Here is a 23,172-nt window from a genome sequence, read left to right on the forward strand (position 1 = left end):
CCTGAGAGTAATGTTCTTTTTCATCTTTTGAGTAAAATGTGTGTTTGTGCATTGTATACTTATGTTACTCAAGGTTTATGTGGAGTCCACCCAGCTTTCTGTTGTATTGGATATTTTTTTACTAAATCAATAATTTGAGAGCTGCCCCAGCCAGCCTCCTCCAAAGACTCTTCAAACCTAGGATAGTGATGTAACAGAACAACAGAAGAACAAACTATAAAAATCAGTTGAGAAAGGCCTATCTCATCAAAATGCTGCTAATAGAAATACATCTAACACTAACAGTGTGGATGTGGTCGGGTACTTCTTGTAGATCCCAAGAACAAGAAGACTTTTTAAGTATAGATCTGAGAGAACAAGCAGTTACTGACAGCTATTTAAAAGCCAAAATCAACTAATGAAAAAAATCATGCATCTAAGACTAAATAATTAATCAGTACACATCCAGCATCCAATAGATTTTGTGATCAGACATCAAAAACAGTCAGAGAAAAACATGACCATGTGCAATGCAAAAATACAGGTATCTACAGATTGTAGAGCCATGAATGTACATATTTATATAACAATAATATTTAGTTTGCGTTTAATTAACTAAAAACAAGATCTAATTATAATTTTGAATTGGTAACCTTTAAGAATAAATGTATTTAAAGGATCGACAAGTTTACTTAGATTGTTTCTAAATTTCTCTATAAAAGTCTGTCTGTCTGTCTGTCGGTCGGTTCGGTCGGTCGGTCGGTCGGTCGGTGGGTGGCTCGGTCAGTCGGTCGTCATTAAATTTTACAAAAATCTTCTCCTCTGAAACTACTTGGCCAAATTTAACCATACTTGGCCACAATTATCATTGGGGTATCTAGTTTAAAAAAAAGTGTACGGTGACCTACCATAGCTAAAAAAAGAACATAGGGGCAAAATGTATATTTTGGCTTATAACTCTGAAACCAAAAAAATTGTTTATCAAGTCAAGATCTATCTGCCCTGAAATTTTCAGATGAATTGGACAACCGGTTGTTGGGTTGTTGCCCCTGAATTGGTAATTTTAAGGAAATTTTACCATTTTTGGTTATTATCTTGAATATTATTATAAATAGAGATTAACTGTAAACAGAAATAATGTTCAGCAAAGTAAGATCTACAAATAAGTCAAACATGACCAAAATGGTCAGTTGACCCCCTTAAGGAGTTATTGCCCTTTATAGTAATTTTTTACCAATTTTTTCGTTAAATTTTGTTATCTTTTACAAAAATCTCCTCCTCTGAAACTACTGGGCCAAATTTAACCAAACTTAGCCTCAATCATTAATAGGGTATCTAGTTTAAAAAATGTGTGCTGTGACCCAGCCAACCAACCAGGATGGCCGCCATGGGTAAAATAGAACACAGTGGTAAAATGTAGATTTTGGCTTATAACTCTGAAACCAAAGCATTTAGAGCAAACCTGACATGGGGTTAAATTGTTTATCAAGTCAATATCTATATGCCCTGACATTTCCAGATAAATTGGACAACTGGTTGTTGAGTGCTGACCTTGAATTGGTAATTTTTAAGGAAATTTTGCTGTTTTTGGTTATTATCTTGAATATTATTATAGTGATAAACTGTAAACAGCAATAATGTTCAACAAAGTAAGATCTACATATAAGTCAATATATGTGGTATTGTTATGCTTTTACTTTTCTACACTGGTTAGAGGTATAGGGGGAGGGTTGAGATCTCACAAACATGTTTAACCCCGCCGCATTTTTTGCGCCTGTCCCAAGTCAGGAGCCTCTGGCCTTTGTTAGTCTTGTATTATTTAAATTTTAGTTTCTTGTGTACAATTTGGAAATTAGTATGGCGTTCATTATCACTGAACTAGTATATATTTGTTTAGGGGCCAGCTGAAGGACGCCTCCGGGTGCGGGAATTTCTCGCTACATTGAAGACCTGTTGGTGACCTTCTGCTGTTGTGTTTTTTTATTTTGGTCGGGTTGTTGTCTCTTTGACACATTCCCCATTTCCATTCTCAATTTTATGACCAAAATGATCAGTTGACCCCTTAAGGAGTTATTGTCCTTTAAAGTCAATTTTTAACTCCCCTGTAACTATAGGGCTAAGTTCATTACAGATAGAGAAAATTGTAAGTAGCAAGAATGTTCAGGAAAGTAAGATCTACAAACACATCACTAAAACACAATTTTGTCATGAATCCATCTGTGTCCTTTGTTTAATATGCACATAGACCAAGGTGAGCGACACAGGCTCTTAAGAGCCTCTAGTTTTTATCAATTTTAAATTAAAGTTTATAGTTATTGGGTTTTATTCATTAAAGGGAAATCTTTTAGTTTTGGACAATAGCTCAAAAAGTCTTTTGAGCAGTTTTGATGAATAGTTTATATCTATTAATGTAAGTTCATTTTCTATTTTTATAAATTTTAGATTTTACAATTCTGGGTATGAGATTTTATTCTCAAAATAGGAGGGATTCTCTTGTTTTCAGACAATAACTCGAAAAAGTTTTGAGCAGTTTTCATGAAACTTTGGTGACTGGTTCATTAGATCACCTGACCTGAAAGGTCAACCAAGATGGCCGCCATGGCTTATAATAGAACATAGGGGTAAAATGTAGATTTTGGCTTATAACTCTGAAACCAAAGCATTTGGAGCAAATCTGACTGGGTTAAATTGTATATTAGGTCAAGATCTATCTGCCCTGGAATTTTCAGACAAATCAGACAACCCGTTGTTATTGGGTTGCTGCCCTGAAATTAGTAATTTGAAGGAAATTTTACAGATTTTGGTTATTATCTTGAATATTATTATAGAAAGAGATAAACTGTAAACAGCAATAATGTTCAGCAAAGTAAGATCTACAAATAAGTTGACTTGATCAAAATTGTCAGTTCACCCCTTAAGGAGTTATTGCCCTTAATAGTCAATTTTTAACCATTTTTCAAAAATTTTAGTATTCTTTTACAAAAATCTTTTCCTCTGAAACTGCATGGCCAAATTTATCAAACTTGGCCACAATCATCATTGGGGTATGTAGTTTTAAAATATGTGTGGCATGACCTCGCCAACCAACCAAGATGGCCACCATGGCTAAAAAAAGAACATAGGGGTGAAATGTAGATTTTGGCTTATATCTCTGAAACCAAAGCATTTAGAGCAAATCTGACGTGTGTAAAATTGTTAATCAGGTGAAGATCTATCTGCCCTGAAATTTTCAGTCAAATTGGACAACCGGTTGTTGGGTTGCTGCCCCCGAATTAGTAATTTTAAGGTAATTTTGCAGATTTTGGTTATTATCTTGAATATTATTAAACTGTACACAGCAATAATGTTCAGCAAAATAAGACTTACAAATAAGTCAACATGACCAAATTGTCAATTGACCCCTTAAGGAGTTATTGCCCTTTATAGTCAATTTTTTAATGATTTTCATAAATTTTTGTAAATTTTTAGAAAATATTTTCCACTGTAATTACTGGGCCAAGTTCATTATAGATGGAGATAATTGTAGCAACAAGAATGTTCAGTAAAGAAAGATCTACAAACACATCATCATCACCAAAACACAATTTTGTCATGAATTTATCTGTGTCCATTGTTTAATATGCACATAGACCAAGGTGAGCGACACAGGCTCTTAAGAGCCTCTAGTTCCTTACACCATTATCTCTCAATCAAAAGGCAACCAGAATAACATTGACTGTTTTCGTAGATCTACAAAGAGCATTTGATAAGGTATGGTGAGATGGACTCCTTGCAAAAATTCTTCGATATGGCATTACTTGAAGAATGTACAAATGGACCAAATCATACTTGTACAATAGAAGAGTCAGAGTGCTGATAGATGGGCAATGTGGACAGAAAGTACTCTTAGAAAAGGGGTCTAACAAGGAGACAACAACAAACTCTATTCTATTCTTTTGAACAACCTAGTACCAGAGCTACCAAAATCAGTACAATTGGCACTTTATGCAGATGATCTTGTTCTCTTGGGCTCAGAAGAGTTTGCAACTACAGCAAAAAACTTAATACAAACTGCTTTAGATATGATAGTCACATGGGCTAACACAAGCACTTGTCTTAGAAAAAAAATCCCTTGTTATATTAAGGTATACAGGAAATTTTTTCTGAAACAAGTGCCTGTTTTTGCTAAGCAGTGGTATGTTACCATCAACAGAGAAAAAACAAGTTGGACTCTTCACACTCTCTCCCAAAACCCAATCTATCAGACTCCACTTAAATTGGAAGACCAACAAATATACCTTGGTGTAACTTTTGATAAAAGATTGACATGGAAGCAACACGAAAGTTGCAGGAACAAAATGGATGTGAACGAAAACAATCTTGAAATCTGTATTCCAAGGAAATGTAAGTCCACATTTTGAATACAGATCTAGCTCAAGGATAACGGCAGCTAAGTCTCACCATTAGACTTGGATAATGTCAGAATCAGGCACTACATATCATCACAGGTGCTATGATGTCAACACAAATAAATAGTATGGAGGATATAACAAACAGACTAACATTAAGAAAGAGAGAGAGTGCAAAGCCATGATTCAGGCCACCAAATATCAGTGTTCACAAAACCACCCAGTAAATACCAGACTGAAACAACTCTCCTTGGGCAGACTCAAAAGATCAGGCTTTACATTAGAGACCAGAGCCTTACAAAGTTCAAACCAGGAAGTTCTACCTTAACATATCGAACCTATAGCTTTCACAACGAATAACAACCCGTTTGAAGATAAACTTGGAAATGTATCCATCCAGACCACAGTTCCGCTCATTACTACAATAGGTGAACAGAGTAGCACTGTCAAGAAAACACTCACAATGAGTATGCTTGAAGACGAGTACCCTTGAGACTCCTGTGTAAGAGTATATACAGAAGGGTCAGCCACAAAAAAGGAGGGCTGGTATATACATTAGTACCCCCACGGAGATCAACAATCAGAGGCAATACCAACAGGCCTACATTGTTTAAACTACAACGCTGAAGAAGAAGCCCTTATTCATGCTGCACACGCCACCAACAATTAGATCGATAACACAAACCCAATAATATTCCTGACTGATGCCCTCTCTGTACCTGTATTTGATACATGTATATGGATTACTTGCGTGGTCAATATGTCCTTAAGATATATATATGCTGCTTTTAAAACTCTTTTTGTGTATTTAATTTTTAATATATATTGTTAAAACTTGTGACAATTGAAGAAGGCCATTTGTTGAGCCGAAATATTTGTCAGCACGATTTAATAACAACATTTTCGTATTATAACATCTTATATCAGTACCGTTGTGCAAATCTTTAGACTGATATAATTTTTTCCTTATCTGCATAGTATCGCCTATTCTAGACGATCCGGTACATAGTAAATTTGCTGGTTGGTCGTTTTTATAGACTTTTATATGCCATAAGCAAAAAGTCAACTATATTTGGTGTATGTAATGATTGTAAGGCCTACGTGTCAAACATTCAAACTGGTAGGATTCATTTGAAATTGACCTCTTTTTCATGGTTCATTGAACATTGTTTAGTTTTTTGTTGTTTGGTCTATTATTCAGATAGGGCCAAAGATATATTTGGTTTTTTCTATGATAGTAGGTTTTAAGTGGTCAAGTCCATATCTCCGATACTATAAGCATTAGGTCTATCATATTTTGTGTATTGAACCATTGTAAGGGGACCATATTCAACTGACAAGTGCCATCTGACCTTGACCTCATTTTCATGGTTTAGTTGTTAAACTTAAGTTTTTGTGTTTTGGTCTGTATTCTTATACAGTTATACTGTATGCAATAGTTCACCCATAATTTGGTGTATGAACATAATTTATGATGCACATGTCAGTCTGACCTTGACCTCATTTTCACGGTTCATGGCTCAGTGTTAATTTTTGTTTTGTTTTACTGATTTTCTAATACTTTGACCAAGTATATTTGACTCGGACTTCTCTTGAACTGAATTTTAATGTGCGTATTGTTATTCTTTTACTTTTCTACATTGGCTAGAGGTATAGGGGGAGGGTTGAGATCTCATAAACATGTTTAACCCCGCCGCAATTTTGCGCCTGTCCCAAGTCAGGAGCCTCTGGCCTTTGTTAGTCTTGTATGATTTTAAATTTTAGTTTCTTGTGTATAATTCGGAGTTTAGTATGACGTCCATTATCACTGTACTGTTATGCATATTTTAGGGGCCAGCTGAAGGACACCTACGGGTGCGGGAATTCTCGCTACATTGAAGGCCCATTGGTTGCCTTCGGCTGTTGTTTGCTCTATGGTCGGGTGGTTGTCGCTTTGACATATTCACCATTTCCTTTCTCAATTTTATTGGTGTATGGAATGATTGTTAGTGTATATGTCTGTCTAGCAACTATCATATGGCCATGACATCATTTTTATGGTTCATAGATTAATGTGAAGTTTTCCTTGTTAAGTTTGTTCTTAGATGTGCAAAAGGTCAACAATATTTAAAGCATAATTGGTGAATGGAATGCTTGTATTAAGGTGTGCATGTATTTTCCATATTTCAACTTTGGTTTATCTGACCTCAGTGACCTCATTTTCTTGTTAAGTTTATGTGAACGTTGTAATAAAGCTTTATATTTAAAAAAAATCTATCACCTACAATCTTTGGATATTAAAGAAGGCGATACATTTCAGCGTGTGCTCGTGTTTTCATTTCAATACAAGAATCACAGGATCTGGATTAGACTTTTTTACCGTGATTTTAACGAGAAATATCCGATCAATGATGGCAGCAAAAATCGTGAATGTGTGACTGAGGCTTAAGAAACGCTTTGGACGATTCGAAAGGATTTTTAGTTTTCTATCCATGGAATTTTAGCATTACTAGTGTCATGCATTTGACAGATTCTGTTTAAAAAATTCACGAATACAGATGCCTAAAAAAGTTCGTTTCCGAAATACGACACAAATGACATTAGTGTTTTTCTCTCATACCTAGAAAATTACAATCTGAACACAGGAGTTTTTATACGACCGCAAAAGTTGTCGTATATTGGTATCACGTTGGCGTCGACGTCGTCCGAAGACTTAAGTATAAGTGAATAAAAATCTATGAAATTTAAACACAAGGTTTATGACCATAAAAGGGAGGTTGGGGTTGATTTTGGGAGTTTTGGTCCCAACAGTTTAGGAATAAGGGGCCAAAAAAAGGGACCACAATAACTTTAGTATAAGTATATAGAAATCAATGAAATTTAAACAAAAGGTTTATGAAGACAATAGGAAGGTTGGGATTGATTTTGGGAGTTGGGGTCCCAACAGTTTAGGAATTAGGGGCCAAAAAGGGGCCCAAATAAGCATTTTTCTTGGATTTCGCACCATAACTTAAGTATAAGTAAATAGAAATCTATGAAATTTAAACACAAGGTTTATGACCATAAAAGGAAGGTTGGGATTGATTTTGGGAGTTTTGGTCCTAACAGTTTAGGAATAAGGGGCCCAAAGGGTCCAAAATTAAACTTTGTTTGAATTCATCAAAAATTGAATAATTGGAGTTCTTTGATATGCCAAATCTAACTGTGTATGTAGATTCTTAATTTTTTGGTCCCATTTTCAAATTGGTCTACATTAAGGTCCAAAAGGTCCAAAATTAAACTAAGTTTGATTTTAACAAAAATAGAATTCTTGGGGTTCTTTGATATGCTGAATCTAAACATGTACTTAGATTTTTTATTATGGGCCCAGTTTTCAAGTTGGTCCAAATCGTGGTCTAAAATTTAACTTTGTTTGATTTCAACAAAATTTGAATCCTTGGGGTTCTTTGATATGCTGAATCTAAACATGTACTTATTATTTTTGATTATAGGCCCAGTTTTCAAGTTGGTCCAAATTGGGGTCCAAAATTAAACTTTGTTTGATTTCAACAAAAATTGTATATATGGGGTTCTTTGATATATGCTTAATCTAACCATGTATTTAGATTTTTGATGTTTGGGCCCGGTTTTCAGATTGGTCCACATTGAGGTCTAAAGAGTCCAAAATTGAACTTTATTTGATTTCATCAAAATTTGAATTCTTGGGGTTCTTAGATATGCTGAATCTAACCATGTATTTAGATTTTGGATATTGGACCATAATAGGTACAAAATGAAATGTCCTATTTAAAATTTTAAGTTTTTAAGTTTAAGTTCTTAGACCACATTCATTTTGTGTCAGAAACCTGTGTTGTGTCAACTATTTAATCACAATTCAAATTCAGAGCTGTATCAAGCTTGAATGTTGTGTCCATACTTGCTCCAATGTTCAAGGTTCGAACTCTGCGGTCGTATAAAGCTGCGCCCTGCGGAGCTTCTGGTTATCATCTCTAAGGAATAGTGTTGTAGACCTAACATCTAAGGAAGTAGCTAAGTATGACGTAGGGACTACACTGTGAAAATGTGCGTCAATGCACACGGTAATTGGATCTCCTGTTATACATTGATTAATTATACTAGGAACTGATGTCATTAACTAACTATGACGAGGGGAAATTGTCAATGTATATGATTGGAAAGAAGCATGCCGCCACATACTTTAATCATTGATCTGCAAACTTTAAATACGAACAAAACATTCTTTTGTTCTATTCTATTTTCTAACACTTCTATTAGTGCCAGCAATATTTTATTGAACAAATATGATGTCATATATCATGATTTTGAAACTAAAGTGCAAGAAAACGGGAAAACATAATTTTCGTCGCCAATTTGCTTATGTGTAAGTTAATTTGTTTATGGTTTTTATACGACCGCAAAATTTTTAATTTTTCGTCGTATATTGCTATCACGTTGGCGTCGTCGTCGTCCTGCGTCGTCGTCGTCCGAATACTTTTAGTTTTCGCACTCTAACTTTAGTAAAAGGGAATAGAAATCGATGAAATTTTGACACAAGGTTTATGACCACAAAAGGAAGGTTGGGATTGATTTTGGGAGTTTTGGTCCTGACACTTTAGGAATTAGGGGCCAAAAAGGGCCCAAATAAGCATTTTCTTTGTTTTCGCACTATAACTTTAGGTTAAGTGAATAGAAATCTATGAAATTTTGACACAAGGTTTATGACCACAAAAGGAAGGTTGGGATTGATTTTGGGATTTTTGGTTCCAACAGTTTAGGAATTAAGGGCCAAAAAAGGGCCCAAATAAGCATTATTCTTGGTTTTCGCACAATAACTTTAGTATAAGTAAATAGAAATCAGTGGAATTTAAACAAAAGGTTTATGACCACAAAAGGAAGGCTTGGATAGATTTTGGGAGTTGAGGTCCCAACAGTTTAGGAATTAGGGACCAAAAAGGGGCCCAAATAAGCATTATTTTTGGTTTTCGCACCATAACTTAAGTATAGGTAAATAGAAATCTATGAAATTTAAACACAAGGTTTATAACCATAAAAGGAAGGTTGGGTTTGATTTTGGGAGTTTTGGTCCCAACAGTTTAGGAATAAGGGGCCCAAAGGGTCCAAAATTAAACTTAGTTTGATTTTAACAAAAATTGAATCCTTGGGGTTCTTTAATATGTTGAATCTAAAAATGTACTTAGATTTTTGATTATTGGCCCAGTTTTCAAGTTGGTCCAAATCGGGGTCCAAAATTAAACTTTGTTTGATTTCATCAAAAATTGAATAATTGGGGTTCTTTGATATGCCAAATCTAACTGTGTATGTAGATTCTTAATTTTTGGTCCCGTTTTCAAATTGGTCTAGCAAGAAATCTTCAATTGCTCAGTATTGCGCAATAGCAAGAAATCTTCAATTGCACAGTATTGTGCAATAGCAAATATTTTCAATTGCACAGTATTGCGCAATAGCCAGAAATATCTAATTGCACTGTGCAATAGAAAGAAATTTTCAATTGATTGGAGTTATCTTTCTTTGTCCAGAATAGTAGTTGAGTCAACTTAAATCATTGTTTTATACAATATACAATGTATATTCACTTTTACTACCAACTGATAAATTAAAACAATCTTTACCATTCAGTGATAACAAGCACCTTTTGTTACATTTTAATATTTTATGATGTATTTAATGAGTAGTTATTGTTACAAACTCCATTAGAAATTTGAATTGAGATCAGTTTTGGAAAAAGGGAAAGGTGGGTGTGAAAAAAAATGGGGGGTGGGGTAAATTTTTCTCATTTCAGATTTCATAAATAAAAAGAAAATTTCTTCAAACATTTTTTTGAGAGGATTAATATTCAACAGCATAGTGAATTGCTCAAAGGCAAAAAATTTTTTTTAAGTTCATTAGACCACATTCATTCTGTGTCAGAAACCTATGCTGTGTCAACTATTTAATCACAATCCAAATTTAGAGCTGTATCCAGCTTGAATGTTGTGTCCATACTTGCCCCAACCGTTCAGGGTTCAACCTCTGCGGTCGTATAAAGCTGCGCCCGACGGAGCATCTGGTTCTCGTTTGAATTGTACCGAAGTGATATCTGAGGATTGAACTCCTGGTCAAAGTCTGGGTACCTTGACAAACCGAGGCCCCCAGAGTACCCATTCTAGAATGAACTCCGGTCTGGGTACCAGTGATGTGTGTGAAAATCACCCTTCAAATGCGCTGAAATTTCTAGCGCCCCTTACAATGACCTTTAGCTGCTTACATTCACGTCATTTGGTGTTATGGTGGATAGTTGTCTCATTGGCATTACCACCTCTCTTTATGTTTTCATTTGTCGTTATCAGACTGATTAACTCGTACCCGGAAACCAATCCATGAACAATCTAGTAAAGTAAAAACGATAAATAATTTTAATACTATAAATATTGTCAATATAAACGTATCCCCCATTATATACAGGTTTGTTTTAGTTGAGCTGTCTTGGCCATTTCATGCAACAAACAAATCCCCATGTATAACTATTTTCTTATTGTCACCATGTTTATCATTACATTTCCAAGTTTTACTTATAGCCTTGCATAATTTTCCACATACCCTTGTCGTGAATTTTTACAGGGTTTTCCTTTGCTCTCCTTGCCTGAAAGCCCTCTTTTAAAGGTGGTAGGAAAGTCCTTGAAGATGGTCGTGATATCGAGGGCAAAGCAACATTGCCTTGTTCAAGAGAAGACCAAATTTTTCTATTTGGTAATCTGCTGGCATACTTATTTTGTGTCCCTGAAACTGAAAGCGGCAAGGATGAGCTAGGCATCCCATTAACACGCCTATACATATCATCTCGATTATATTTGGGTTTCGGTTTTACAGCCAACTTTTTGTCATAGTTACTTGTATCTGATAAAACAATTTTTCGTTCACCTTCTTCTCTCTTAGTTGAAACCGTTATGCTGTCGATATTTATTCCCTTTGGAGCTGGGTGAAAGTGCACCTTTGTTGTTCGTTCTTTCCTACCTGATCTATGTGTATTTATTGTACGTGTTTCGTTAGTCATGTCATAAGAATCACTTTCTCTGGTACTTGCAGTCTCTACAGTGAAATGATCGTTATACGTTTTACGTTTTCTTCTCTTCTTACCAGGTGTAGTCAGCATATCAGTGATAGATTGTTCATTTCTTCCATGATTTTCAGGAACGGGTTTGTTTCTTGTCTGCTGAATCTTTTTTACTTCCTTTTTGGCCTCCTTTTGGTTTTTCTCCTGTTCATGGTAAATTTGTCGTAGATCAGTTGCACATTCTCTTACAACCTTTACTAGATCAGTTATTCCATTTTTATCTTTACTGTGATTTTCTTCAACCACATCGTCTTCTTCGTCGGACATATATGCTTCTTTTAGCGCTCTTCTGATGGCTGACATGCTCATGCGCTGTCCAGACCTACCCGCATTTTGTTTTGACTTAAGTTTTTTACTTTTAACTTTGTCAAAAAGACGAAAGTCATTGTCATCGGAAACACATGATACAGGTTTTGTATAACTTTTGTGTCCGTAAGCATCATTCACTATGGCAAATAAACCTGAGTCGTGCCTTTCCTTTACAATTTGTAACGCTGTCTTTCCATCACAATTAATTTTACTCAAATCGAGACTGATTTGTCGTTTTAGGTGGGCGTCAACTAGTAATTTTACCAAATTTTTATTTCCAGTTTCGCATGCATACATAAATCCTGTAAATCCATCATTGTCTGTTATATTTACCTCCAGTGATGGCTGAAACATACAACAATAACCAAACATTTATTTCATTACTATATACTAAGTACACAAAACAAACAGCAATATTTGACTAAAGAAGCTTATCATAATATATTATTACTTTAAGACATATACTTCGAATTTGACATACTCAGTACCAGAATCTTACACACGCTTGAAGACTCTATTTTGTAAATTATCAATTCCCCCACCTTAGCATTGATGTATACAAACTTCACCTACATGTAGGATATATATTTCCCTACTCATTTTGGTACTCAAGAGTTTGCAGCTACTCCTTTGACTTTATGAAACGCCTGGGCAAAATGTTGATGACCAGGGTTATGTCAAAGAACGTTTCGTCATTTTTCTAAATTTATTCATCAGAGATAACAAGACCTTGTTGCTTAATGTTCCTTATCATTTTCACAAATAACACACGGTTGTCTTGGAAAAAAAGGGGCGAAAGATACCAGAGGAACAGACAAACTCATAGATAGAAAACAAACTGACAACGCCATGGCTAAAAAAGAAAAAGACAAACAAATAATAGTATACAGGACACAACATAAAAAACTAGACTAGGCAACACGAACCCCAACCAAAAGTGGGGATGATATCAAGTGCTTGTATAGATTCTAGGTACTAACGTTGTTTATCAGCTTAATGTCGTGTTCTTTTATTTTTCTTTGTATTATCAGCATTAACTGATACTAGTAGTCCATGTTTGATATTATCCTTTTGAAGTGGCTAGGTACTAATGAATCCCGCCATTGTGTTATTGTGCTATGGCCATTTTTGTCGAGCCTGCAACTTTTGTTGCAGAAAGCTCGACATAGGGATAGTGATCCGGCGGCGGCGGCGGCGGCTACGGCGGCGGTGTTAGCTAACTTCTTAAAAGCTTTATATTTTAGAAGGTGGAAGAACTGGATGCTTCATACTTCGTATATAGATGCCTCATGTTACGAAGTTTCCGTCAGTCACATGTCCAATGTCCTTGACCTCATTTTCATGGTTCAGTGACCACTTGAAAAAAAAGTTCAAATTTTTTGTAATGTTGAATTCTCTCTTATTATAAGTAATAGGATAACTATATTTGATATGTGCGTACCTTGCAAGGTCCTCATGTCTGTCAGACAGTTTTCACTTGACCTCGACCTCATTTCATGGATCAGTGAACAAGGTTAAGTTTTGGTGGTCAAGTCCATATCTCAGATACTATAAGCAATAGGGCTAATATATTCGGTGTATGGAAGGACTGTAAGGTGTACATGTCCAACTGGCAGGTGTCATCTGACCTTGACCTCATTTTCATGGTTCAGTGGTTATAGTTAGATTTTTGTGTTTTGGTCTGTTATTCTCATACTATATGCAATAGGTCTACTATATTTGTTGTATGGAATGATTGTTAAGTGTACATGTCTAGCGGGCAGATGTCATGTGACCTTGACCTCATTTTCATGGTTCAGTGGTCAAAGTTAAGTTTTTGAGTTTTGGTCTTTTTATCTAATGCTATATGCCATAGGTCAACTATATTTGGTGTATGGAAATATTTTATGATCTTTATGTCAGTCGAGCAGGTTTTATTTAACCGTGACCTCATTTTCACGGTTCATTGCACAGTGTTAAGTTATTGTGTTTTGGTCAATTTTTCTTAAACTATTAGTAATGTGTCAACTATATATGTTGTATAGAAGCATTGTTAGCTGTACCTGTCTGCGTGGCATGGTTCATCTGACCTGGACCTCTTTTTCAAGGTTCATTGGTCTTTGTTTAGTTATCTTGGTTAATGTTAAGTTTATGTGATAGTTGTAATAAAGCTTAGCTTTATACTTAGGACTATCAACATAATATCAATGATTAGTATAGAAGGCGAGACATTTCAGCGTGAGCACTCTTGTTTTAATATAACCGTGAAGATTTGTTGCAATTATGTCCATCATATACCTTAAAATTCGTATCAAATTTCTGATTTTGATTAAACAAAAAATGAAATAACAAAAAATATCGAACTCCAAGGAAAATTAAAATCGGAAAGTCCTTTATCAAATTTCAATATCAAAAGTTCCAACATATCAAACGAATGGAAAACAACTCAATTCAGCAAAGAATTGATACTATATAATACATCTATATATAATACATTTCACATTCGAATCTCACCTGTCTGAGAAATAGGTTTATCGTATCTTCTTGTTCACAAATACAAGCTGATATGAATGCTGTTTGCCCTTTACCATCTTGTAAATTTATATCTGGTTTGAAGTTTAAGATTGTTTTCAAGAGAGCTAGACGTCTTGTAGGATCGAACACTTTCCGCACGCAAACCATCAGTAATGTCTCAGATAAACTTTTACTATTAATGTCGATCCATTCTAACATTAGATGAACCTACAATATAAAAGAAATATTCCGTTAATTGTGACCATTATGTGAAAGATAACACAGAAATATTATGCTATTAAATATAGAAAGATTTCGCTCATCTCTTTGGATATTTCACTGAATACTGGTAGCACGAGTGTTAGATCTGATTGTATGCCAACCCAATAAAGTTTCAAATACTGGTAGCATGAGTGTTATATCTGATTGTATGCCAACCCAATAAAGTTTCAAATACTGGTAGCACGAGTGTTAGATTTGATTGTATGCCAACCCAATAAAGTTTCAAATACTGGTAGCATGAGTGTTATATCTGATTGTATGCCAACCCAATAAAGTTTTAAATACTGGTAGCACGAGTGTTAGATCTGATTGTATGCCAACCCAATAAAGTTTCAAATACTGGTAGCATGAGTGTTATATCTGATTGTATGCCAACCCAATAAAGTTTCAAATACTGGTAGCACGAGTGTTAGATCTGATTGTATGCCAACCCAATAAAGTTTCAAATACTGGTAGCATGAGTGTTATATGATCTGATTGTATGCCAACCCAATAAAGTTTCAAATAAACCTGCAGGATACAAAAATCTGATTTATGAAAAAAACAACTTGGCATTTGTTTAGTCAACATAAAAAGATATATAAAGCATGAAATCTGCTTACCCGCAATCATGCGAACATACCTGTCCTTATAGTCGCGACAATGAATGTCTTTTGCCCGGCGTAGGACGTTTGTGCTTTTACATAGGACGTTAACGCTTTGTTAAATGGACACTTTCGCTTCATTTCATATGAAATTTGCGATTTTATATAGGACATTCACGCTTTTACAGTATTTATTTTTCATGACTTCCCCCCTATTTCATCCGGGCTTTGAACTATTAGTTATCTTGGTGTAATCAGGGGTGTACAGAATTTTACATCGTTTTTGAAAATTCATACACCCTGAGGCGCAGCCGAATGGGTGTATGAATTTTCAACAACGGTGTAAAATTCCGTACACCCCTGATTACACCAAGATAACGAATTTATTTCTTATGAACATTTCTTTTACTCATTTTTAAACCGGGATGTAAAATTGGAAAATGCTAATGAAAAATTTCCAGTTTAACATTTTTTTCAACGTCGATGTTGCTGCGCATTGTCAAATACTTTTTTCCCTTTTTATTTAGGAAATTCAGAAAAAAAATTGTTTTTGAATTTTCGGGAATTTTTTTTTTTTCCAAATTTTTCCTCAAATTTTTTTTTTTTCATTTTTATATTTTTTTTTTTTTTTTACCTTTTATTTTTTTTTCTTGATTTTGGCAATTTTTTTATTTTTTTAATTTTTTGGCAAAATTTTATTTATCCCGTGGTGAACAAGGGTGGGGTGTTATTTACACTGGGATAATTAACCAATCAGAATACAGTATTTTTGCTGCATAAGAAACAATGTTCCTTATTCGGCGTATAGTTATCTCTTACTACCTTGGTGTAAACAATATTTTATTATGAATTATACAAGTACATTTTATATGCACATTCACAAAAAGGATTATAACAAGCAACAAGTGCATATAATAATCTTCTATTACTACCTTGGAATCGTCCATAATATACATCTAATATTTGTCACTGAATGTTAATTTAGCAATCAAACAATCAACGGTCAATATTTGTGTCACGCCGCGAAACATATAGATTACTATTTGGCGGGAGCGGTGTAAACAATTTGAACAAAGCTATATATTTCATAAGATAGAGGACCAGGACGCTGTATACCTTGTATTCAGATACATTAGGCTACGAAGTTTAAGTTTGTCATATTTTCATAGCATTGACTCATTTTCATGATTCAGAGACTGCTTAATATGAATAAATATTTTTTAAACTAGAGACTGCTTGTAATAACAGTGTTTTTGTCGTATGAATTTAAAGGCTTACATATAAAGTTATTTGCATTCCATTTCAAAACACAATGAACAAAATGACTTCGATTTGAGAAAGTCCGAAACGACTTCAATTAATCAATCTAAGTCAAATATATTTACATAGAGATCATTAACTGACTAACACTTCGATTTTTTACAGTTAAATATTTGCTACTATTCAATTCGATATCTTGAGATAATAAAATGATTCAGAAAAAGGTCTGTTCTTTACCAATGCATAGATTTATACAAAAAATTAACCAAAAAAAAAAAAAAAAAAAAAAAAATCCCGATTTCTCAATTTCTCGATTTCTCGATTTCCCGATTTCCCGATTTCGCGTTTGCAAAGTGAAGGAAGAAAACGCGAAAACGCGAAAGGGCGAAATGGCCGCATCTGGCCATCATACAAAACACCATCTTCGCTAGCCAAGGGTTACGATCCACTCCCGTTCTCTTCACGTGAGTGGATCGTTTACCATTGGCTAGCGAAGATGACAAAACACCAGTAATTACGATTATTTAAACAACGGGATAAAAACAACGAATGGTCGGTGCTTTAGACGATAACTGAGTTTTAAAGTGGTGTTTGTTTTCATTATTATTTGTTACTAGAATGTGTTTTATGACCAATAGCGTCTGCGCTTAGCAAAGTTCAGGATTATATTTGATAGGGAAATATATTTTTGCAGCATGTTTTTCTCCAGAAGATGTTCTTATTTTTTTATACTTTATGGTTTACTTTTTAACAACTTTTTTTTAATAACTGATACAAATCCATCTTGTATGTCAAAATATCAGTCTGTAGCGATCTTAATAATTTAGTGGCATGTTTCAAAGTACATCGTGATATAAAACATCGAAGAACATGCGAAAAGTTATAATGCAATGCGACATTGTAAAGGTTAACCTGGTCCTTGTGAGAGTACATTCAACGGGGAATGGGCCCTTCTTCTTCAGGCTTTTTTTTTGGCTCACCTGACCCAATGGGTCAATGAACCTCTAGTTTAATGAACTTGGCAGTTATATTTCACATTGTTATGGAAAAGTGCATTTGTTTAAGAGTTTTATTGCAAGCTATCGTAAATTGTTCCAGGAATGCATATCAATTAGTGGCTAATTACTTGTAGACACGTAGAACACGACAGGCGATATCCGAATCAGCGACTAAGTGTTGTGTGTATAGACATATTAGACATCATGATTTCTCTTGTTTTGGAGCCATTTAAATCCAGAAGGCGTTATAATCAATACAGAGTTATTAATTTAAATCGAAATTTTATTTTTGATCTGTTTAGTTGATTTAGTTTTTAAAATTTGATATAGTTGCGTTGAAATATGATAAACCTCCTGACATCAATGGTTGCTTAGGGACAATAAAAACTTCTCATGTAAACCTGAAAGTATTTATTGATTACATTCTGAGTGTCTTTATTTTTTCTCTGTATCAAATAAAATTAATTCATTTGATTTTCGAAAGATTCTTCCGATCACCAGGGAAATCAACAAGATCATGAATAGAGTGTAAATTAATAAGAAACTTTCATTTTAAAATCAGCTCTACAAGCATGTCTTCTATTGTATCATATATTTTTACTTGAAAGCAGGCTAAGTGCATTACGCTGAACAAACCAACCACGCGTAATTGAATATTCTATTTTCTAATGGAATAAGTTATCCGAAGCCTTGAAAATAAATTCACTTGACGTTCAAGCTAGACTATTTAATAAATTTACGATAAACATAATTGTTTATAATCTATATATACACACAATTGAAAGAAGAAAAACCATAAATGTTCATTTACCCTCTAATATCTGTCGCTGTAATTATATTCGAAAACTATATGAATATGGAGTTAAAAAATTTCATGGACACAAATATTTGAAAATGAATTGCTTTTCTTAGTGTTGTAATTGAATTCATGTTTATTTAGCCGAAAAAGATAAACAAACATAAATAACAGTTATAACTAGTCTGACTTATTTAAAACGATATTTTCATACTGAACATCCTGGGAGCATATCGTCGTCGATTTATCGTCAATCCGTGCGTTTAATGCACTTAAATGGGGATCTAAATTAAAATCCATAGAATTATTTTAAGAAATTGTCAAATTGTAGTTTATATCATGCTTTATCCAAAAATATAATAAAAAATATGGGTCACCGTTTTTTACACACTACGGGTTGTGCAAAAGTGTTAGATTTTGTATAGGTTATGCATGAAAACCCCTATTTTGTGTGATAAGAAGAACACACCAAATAATTTTAAGACAAAATATGAGGAGATAGCTCTATTGATATTGTTTCACATAAGAAAAAGAAATATTGGGGTCACCGGACTTGTTTCTGGCTACATAAATTCACAACACATTATATTGTAATGATTACTTTGTCGGATTTATCTCCCCTTATATTTGAGTTATCTACCCTATTTTTTGCAAAATTATAAAATTAATAAAGCAAAAATATTCCGGTTTTTTTTGTAAAGTTCAGCCGTAATATGATAAAACATATATCTTTTTATATTAACATAAAAAGTCGTATACATGAATGACATACAACTCTCGAAATTTGCACATTACATTAAATATCTAGACCGATTGTTCAGTCAAAATTCAAGATGGAGGAAAACGTCCAAGCTACCTTAAATGGTTTTAGGTGTTAACTTGAGTTTAAGAATTGCAACATTGCTTATTCGGATGGAAGATTTAGGGGAAAGGACGACACTTATTGATTTTTCGGGTCAATAGATCAAAGTTAAAAGTCGATTTGAAAAAAGCGGATTGCTGATAAACACTAAAGTTTCCTTCTAAATTAGTTGAGAATAAAACGTATTTTGATGGACTATACTGAGAAGAACCTGACAATTTTCAGGTCAATAGGTTAAAGGTCATGGTCACACCTGGGACTGTTTTGAATAACATATTGTTCAAGTTGGTGGGCATCCTGTTGGTAGCTGCACTTTGCAGGTGGTTTTTTTATTTTGTGATTTACTGTCTATCTTGTTAAAATATAGACATCTGATTTCTTTTTCCTCATATGTACGAGCACGCTAGTTGATATTAATCAGAATTTAAATATATAATAAAATTGAGAATGGAAATGGGGAATGTGCCAAAGAGACAACAACCCGACCATAGAAAAAAAACAACAGCAGAAGGTCACCAACAGGTCTTCAATGTAGCGAGAAATTCCCGCACCCGGAGGCGTCCTTCAGCTGGCCCCTAAACAAATATATACTAGTTCAGTGATAATGAACGCCATACTAATTTCCAAATTGTACACAAGAAACTAAAATTAAAATAATACAAGGCTAACAAAGGTCAGAGGCTCCTGACTTCGGAAAGGCGCAAAAATGCAGCGGGGTTAAACAAGTTTGTGAGATCTCAACCCTCCCCCTATACCTCTAGCCAATGTAAGAAAAAGCATAACAATACGCACATTAAAATTCAGTCCAAGAGATGTCTGAGTCTGATGTCAGAAGATGTAACCAAAGAAAATAAACAAAATGACAATAATACATAAATAACAACAGACTACTAGCAGTTAACTGACATGCCAGCTCCAGACTTCAATTAAACTGACTGAAAGATGATATCATATGAACATCAGGCACAATCCTTCCCGGTAGGGGATTAGTATCATACCATCATAACATATATGAGAAGAACATAACCCGTGTCATGCCAACAACTGGTTTTTGAATAAATGGGTTTAGTTCCGATGCAAAGACCCTATAAGTGAATCAATATTAACGCCAAAATATCCAATCTTTAATGACCTGACAACAGTATCGTAACTATATCCCTTCTTGATAAGTCTATTCAAAGGTTTTGTTAGTTTTTGAGGTGAATACTGACACCTTTGTGCTTTATAAAGAATATTTCCATAAAAAATTGGATGTGAAATACCTGAACGTATAAGAAGTCTGCATGTTGAGCTATATTTACAAATGATGTCCTTATACCGATGATACAATTTAGTAAATGTTTTGACTAGTTTGTGATATCGAAAACCCTGGTGTAATAATTTTTCGGTAATACATAAATTTCTCTCGTTAAAATCTCAAACATTGTTACATACACGAGCGAATCGTACAAGTTGAGATATATAAACACCGTAAGATGGCGACAAGGGAACGTCACCATCTAAAAATGGATAATTAACGATAGGAAATGAAAAATCATCTCTTTTATCCTAAATTTTAGAATTCAGCTTTCCGTTATTGATATAGATATCAAGATCGAGGAAAGGACAGTGGTCATTGTTAGTAAATAGCTTTATTTAAAGTAAGTTCAGCAGGATAAATTCCTTTAATATACATACTGAAGTCGTCATTATTGAGAGCCAAAATATCATCCAAATATCTAAAAGTATTCAGTATTAAATTTGTTTATTAGATCCTGTTTCGATGGGTCTTTGCTTATTTTTGTCATAAATTGTAACTCATAGCAATACAAAAACAGGTCCGCAATAAGTGGTGCACAGTTAGTCCCCATTGGAATTCCGATAATCTGACGATATACGGAATTCCCAAAGCGAACAAAAATGTTATCTAGTAAAAATTCAAGGGCATATATAGTATCAAAGCATGTCCAATTGACATAGTTATTTTGTTTATTGCTACTAAAAAATGACCTAAAAGAGTTTGAACATATATATTCACATTCTGACTTTTTAAATGCCCATTTAATTAGGTGTGTGAATTTATTCAAGATTGTTTTACTTTTACAACATATTATTGTATATATAAACATCATAGTATGAATATTCTTCACCATCTTTATTGCAGATGAAATATCGAATCTTCAATTTTGTTTTTAAAAGAAATATTTGTATTGCGCAAGCAAGTGCCTCCACACCAAGCTGGTTAACCAGGGTCATTTGAGCCCCTTCATAAAAAGTACCCCAAAGAGGGTTGTCTACGTCCTAACAAGCATACATACTATTTAGTACCATTAAAAAACAGGGCAGATAAAGTCAGGGCACTCACTGTTGTAACGCACTTGCTTTCACATGATTGTATAGTATCGAGTAATGTTTGGTGAATATTTGCTCTTTCAAATTATTAAATAAAACAAATACTGCTTTTTGTCTCGGGTAATAAGCGATTTAATAAACTTTTAAGAACACAAATATATCCCGAATGCCCGGTATCTGTCAATAAATCCTCATATTTACCTCATCAACAGTGCATGGTTATTGTATGGTGTTGTTTTTCGAATACAAGCAAGAGTCAACCTTCATTGCAATTGAAAATGAAACGTGTAAAATTTGCAATATTCATTTCAAAATGTCTTTCGCAGTAGCAATGCGATTTCATTGAAATATGCGAAATCGTTGAAAATATTTTAAGCTTATGATATAGACTCTCCTTAATATTCAATTTTCTGAAAGATTTGACTATGCACCTTTAAATTTTGAACGTGAGAGTAAAATAGGTACAGGTAATTGCTTACATCTAAACGTGTTTTTTTTTGTTTGTTAAAATCTAGAAAACATGAAATTAAATGCTTTTGCAAGCATTCTTGCATGGTAATGTTCTGGCATCGTATATCGGCATGGAACTTGAAGGAATTCACTGTTCAGTTGTTAAAATGAAGGAAAAAATGCACTGTATGTCAAAATATGATATTACACTTCTCTATCAAATATAAAAAACTTTAAGAGTACGAAAAAAAAATTTCAGTTCAAAATTAAATTGCCTTTCTTTTGATAAAAAAATACTTTTATTTCAGTAAACATTTTTTTCTCTCTCTCATAAGAACAGGAGATTTAACGAGACTGTGGGGAAATAAATTACATAAAATTACTGAATTATGAAAATGTCCGGAAAAAATATGTTCATTGTGATGTGGACGGAGTGGTTTGGTATTGCCTAATCCTTGAAGTTAGAGTGTGTAACCCCTTCCAAATATCATTTAACAATTATTCGTAATTAATTATTTGTACTAACCTGTCGAACACTTCCATTTTGTACAATAAGATCAAAAACACTCATTATTCCGACACTTTTTCAAACCGAAGTTGTGTTGAAAAGTTTTCCAAAGTCATTCTGTTTTCTAGACCAACATCATTGTGATCTGAATTTCTTTATTAAAAGCTATCTGTACAGGAATACATGCAGACGTATAACATTTCATCAAACAAAAAAGTTAATCAAACTTATGGTCACTGACGTGAACAAATTGACGAAAACAAAATCAACATTTATGTAAAACTTTTGAAATCGATTTCCATATAGATATATTTGTCTTGAATATTGATCATATGCACTTTGCATTAGATAAATCAATGACTTGGTGGTGCCAATTACTTATTATTCTATATTCTATACTTGTTCTTTTATGGTACTGGTTGTTTTGTTCATCTAACCCAACGATTTTTATATTATATATTAGTTAGAACTTTTACTATGGTTTTGTTAAAGTGAATCGATGGAAAAACTTTTTAAGTTTGATTATATGCCTGGTTATCTGACTTTAAAGCAATTTAGGCAATTGTGTTTTTCCTATTATATAAAAAAAATGAAATTGAGACAATGAACTCTTCACAAGAGACCAAATGACCGTGACAGAAATTAACAACCATAGGTCCCTGTACGGCCTTCAACAATGAGCAAATCCCATAGAAAACTAACGGCCTTATTAATGTACAAAACATGTTAGATGGATCCTAACCCTCCCCTAATCTGAGACAATGGTGTTACAGTAAAACTTAAGAACGAAATATAAAGGTCCATTGAAAAGAGCTTTAATCATCGGAAGGAAACAAATAGAA

At 33.9% G+C, this 23,172-nt stretch overlaps 1 protein-coding gene across 1 annotated transcript; it reads right to left on the bottom strand.

Annotated features, from left to right (window-relative positions):
• Positions 1 to 10,746: 10,746 nt before the first annotated feature.
• Positions 10,747 to 22,608, bottom strand: LOC139501335 (POTE ankyrin domain family member F-like). The gene is made up of 3 exons (XM_071290382.1): positions 22,349 to 22,608; positions 14,260 to 14,487; positions 10,747 to 12,111 (listed from the first exon to the last, which is right to left on the bottom strand). The coding sequence occupies exons 1-3, from the start codon at positions 22,391 to 22,393 to the stop codon at positions 10,912 to 10,914; spliced, it is 1,473 nt and encodes a 490-aa protein (XP_071146483.1). The 5' UTR covers positions 22,394 to 22,608; the 3' UTR covers positions 10,747 to 10,911.
• Positions 22,609 to 23,172: the final 564 nt, after the last annotated feature.

This window comes from Mytilus edulis, chromosome 1 (assembly GCF_963676685.1).
Source record: "Mytilus edulis chromosome 1, xbMytEdul2.2, whole genome shotgun sequence".
In the NCBI taxonomy this organism is placed as follows: domain Eukaryota; kingdom Metazoa; phylum Mollusca; class Bivalvia; order Mytilida; family Mytilidae; genus Mytilus; species Mytilus edulis.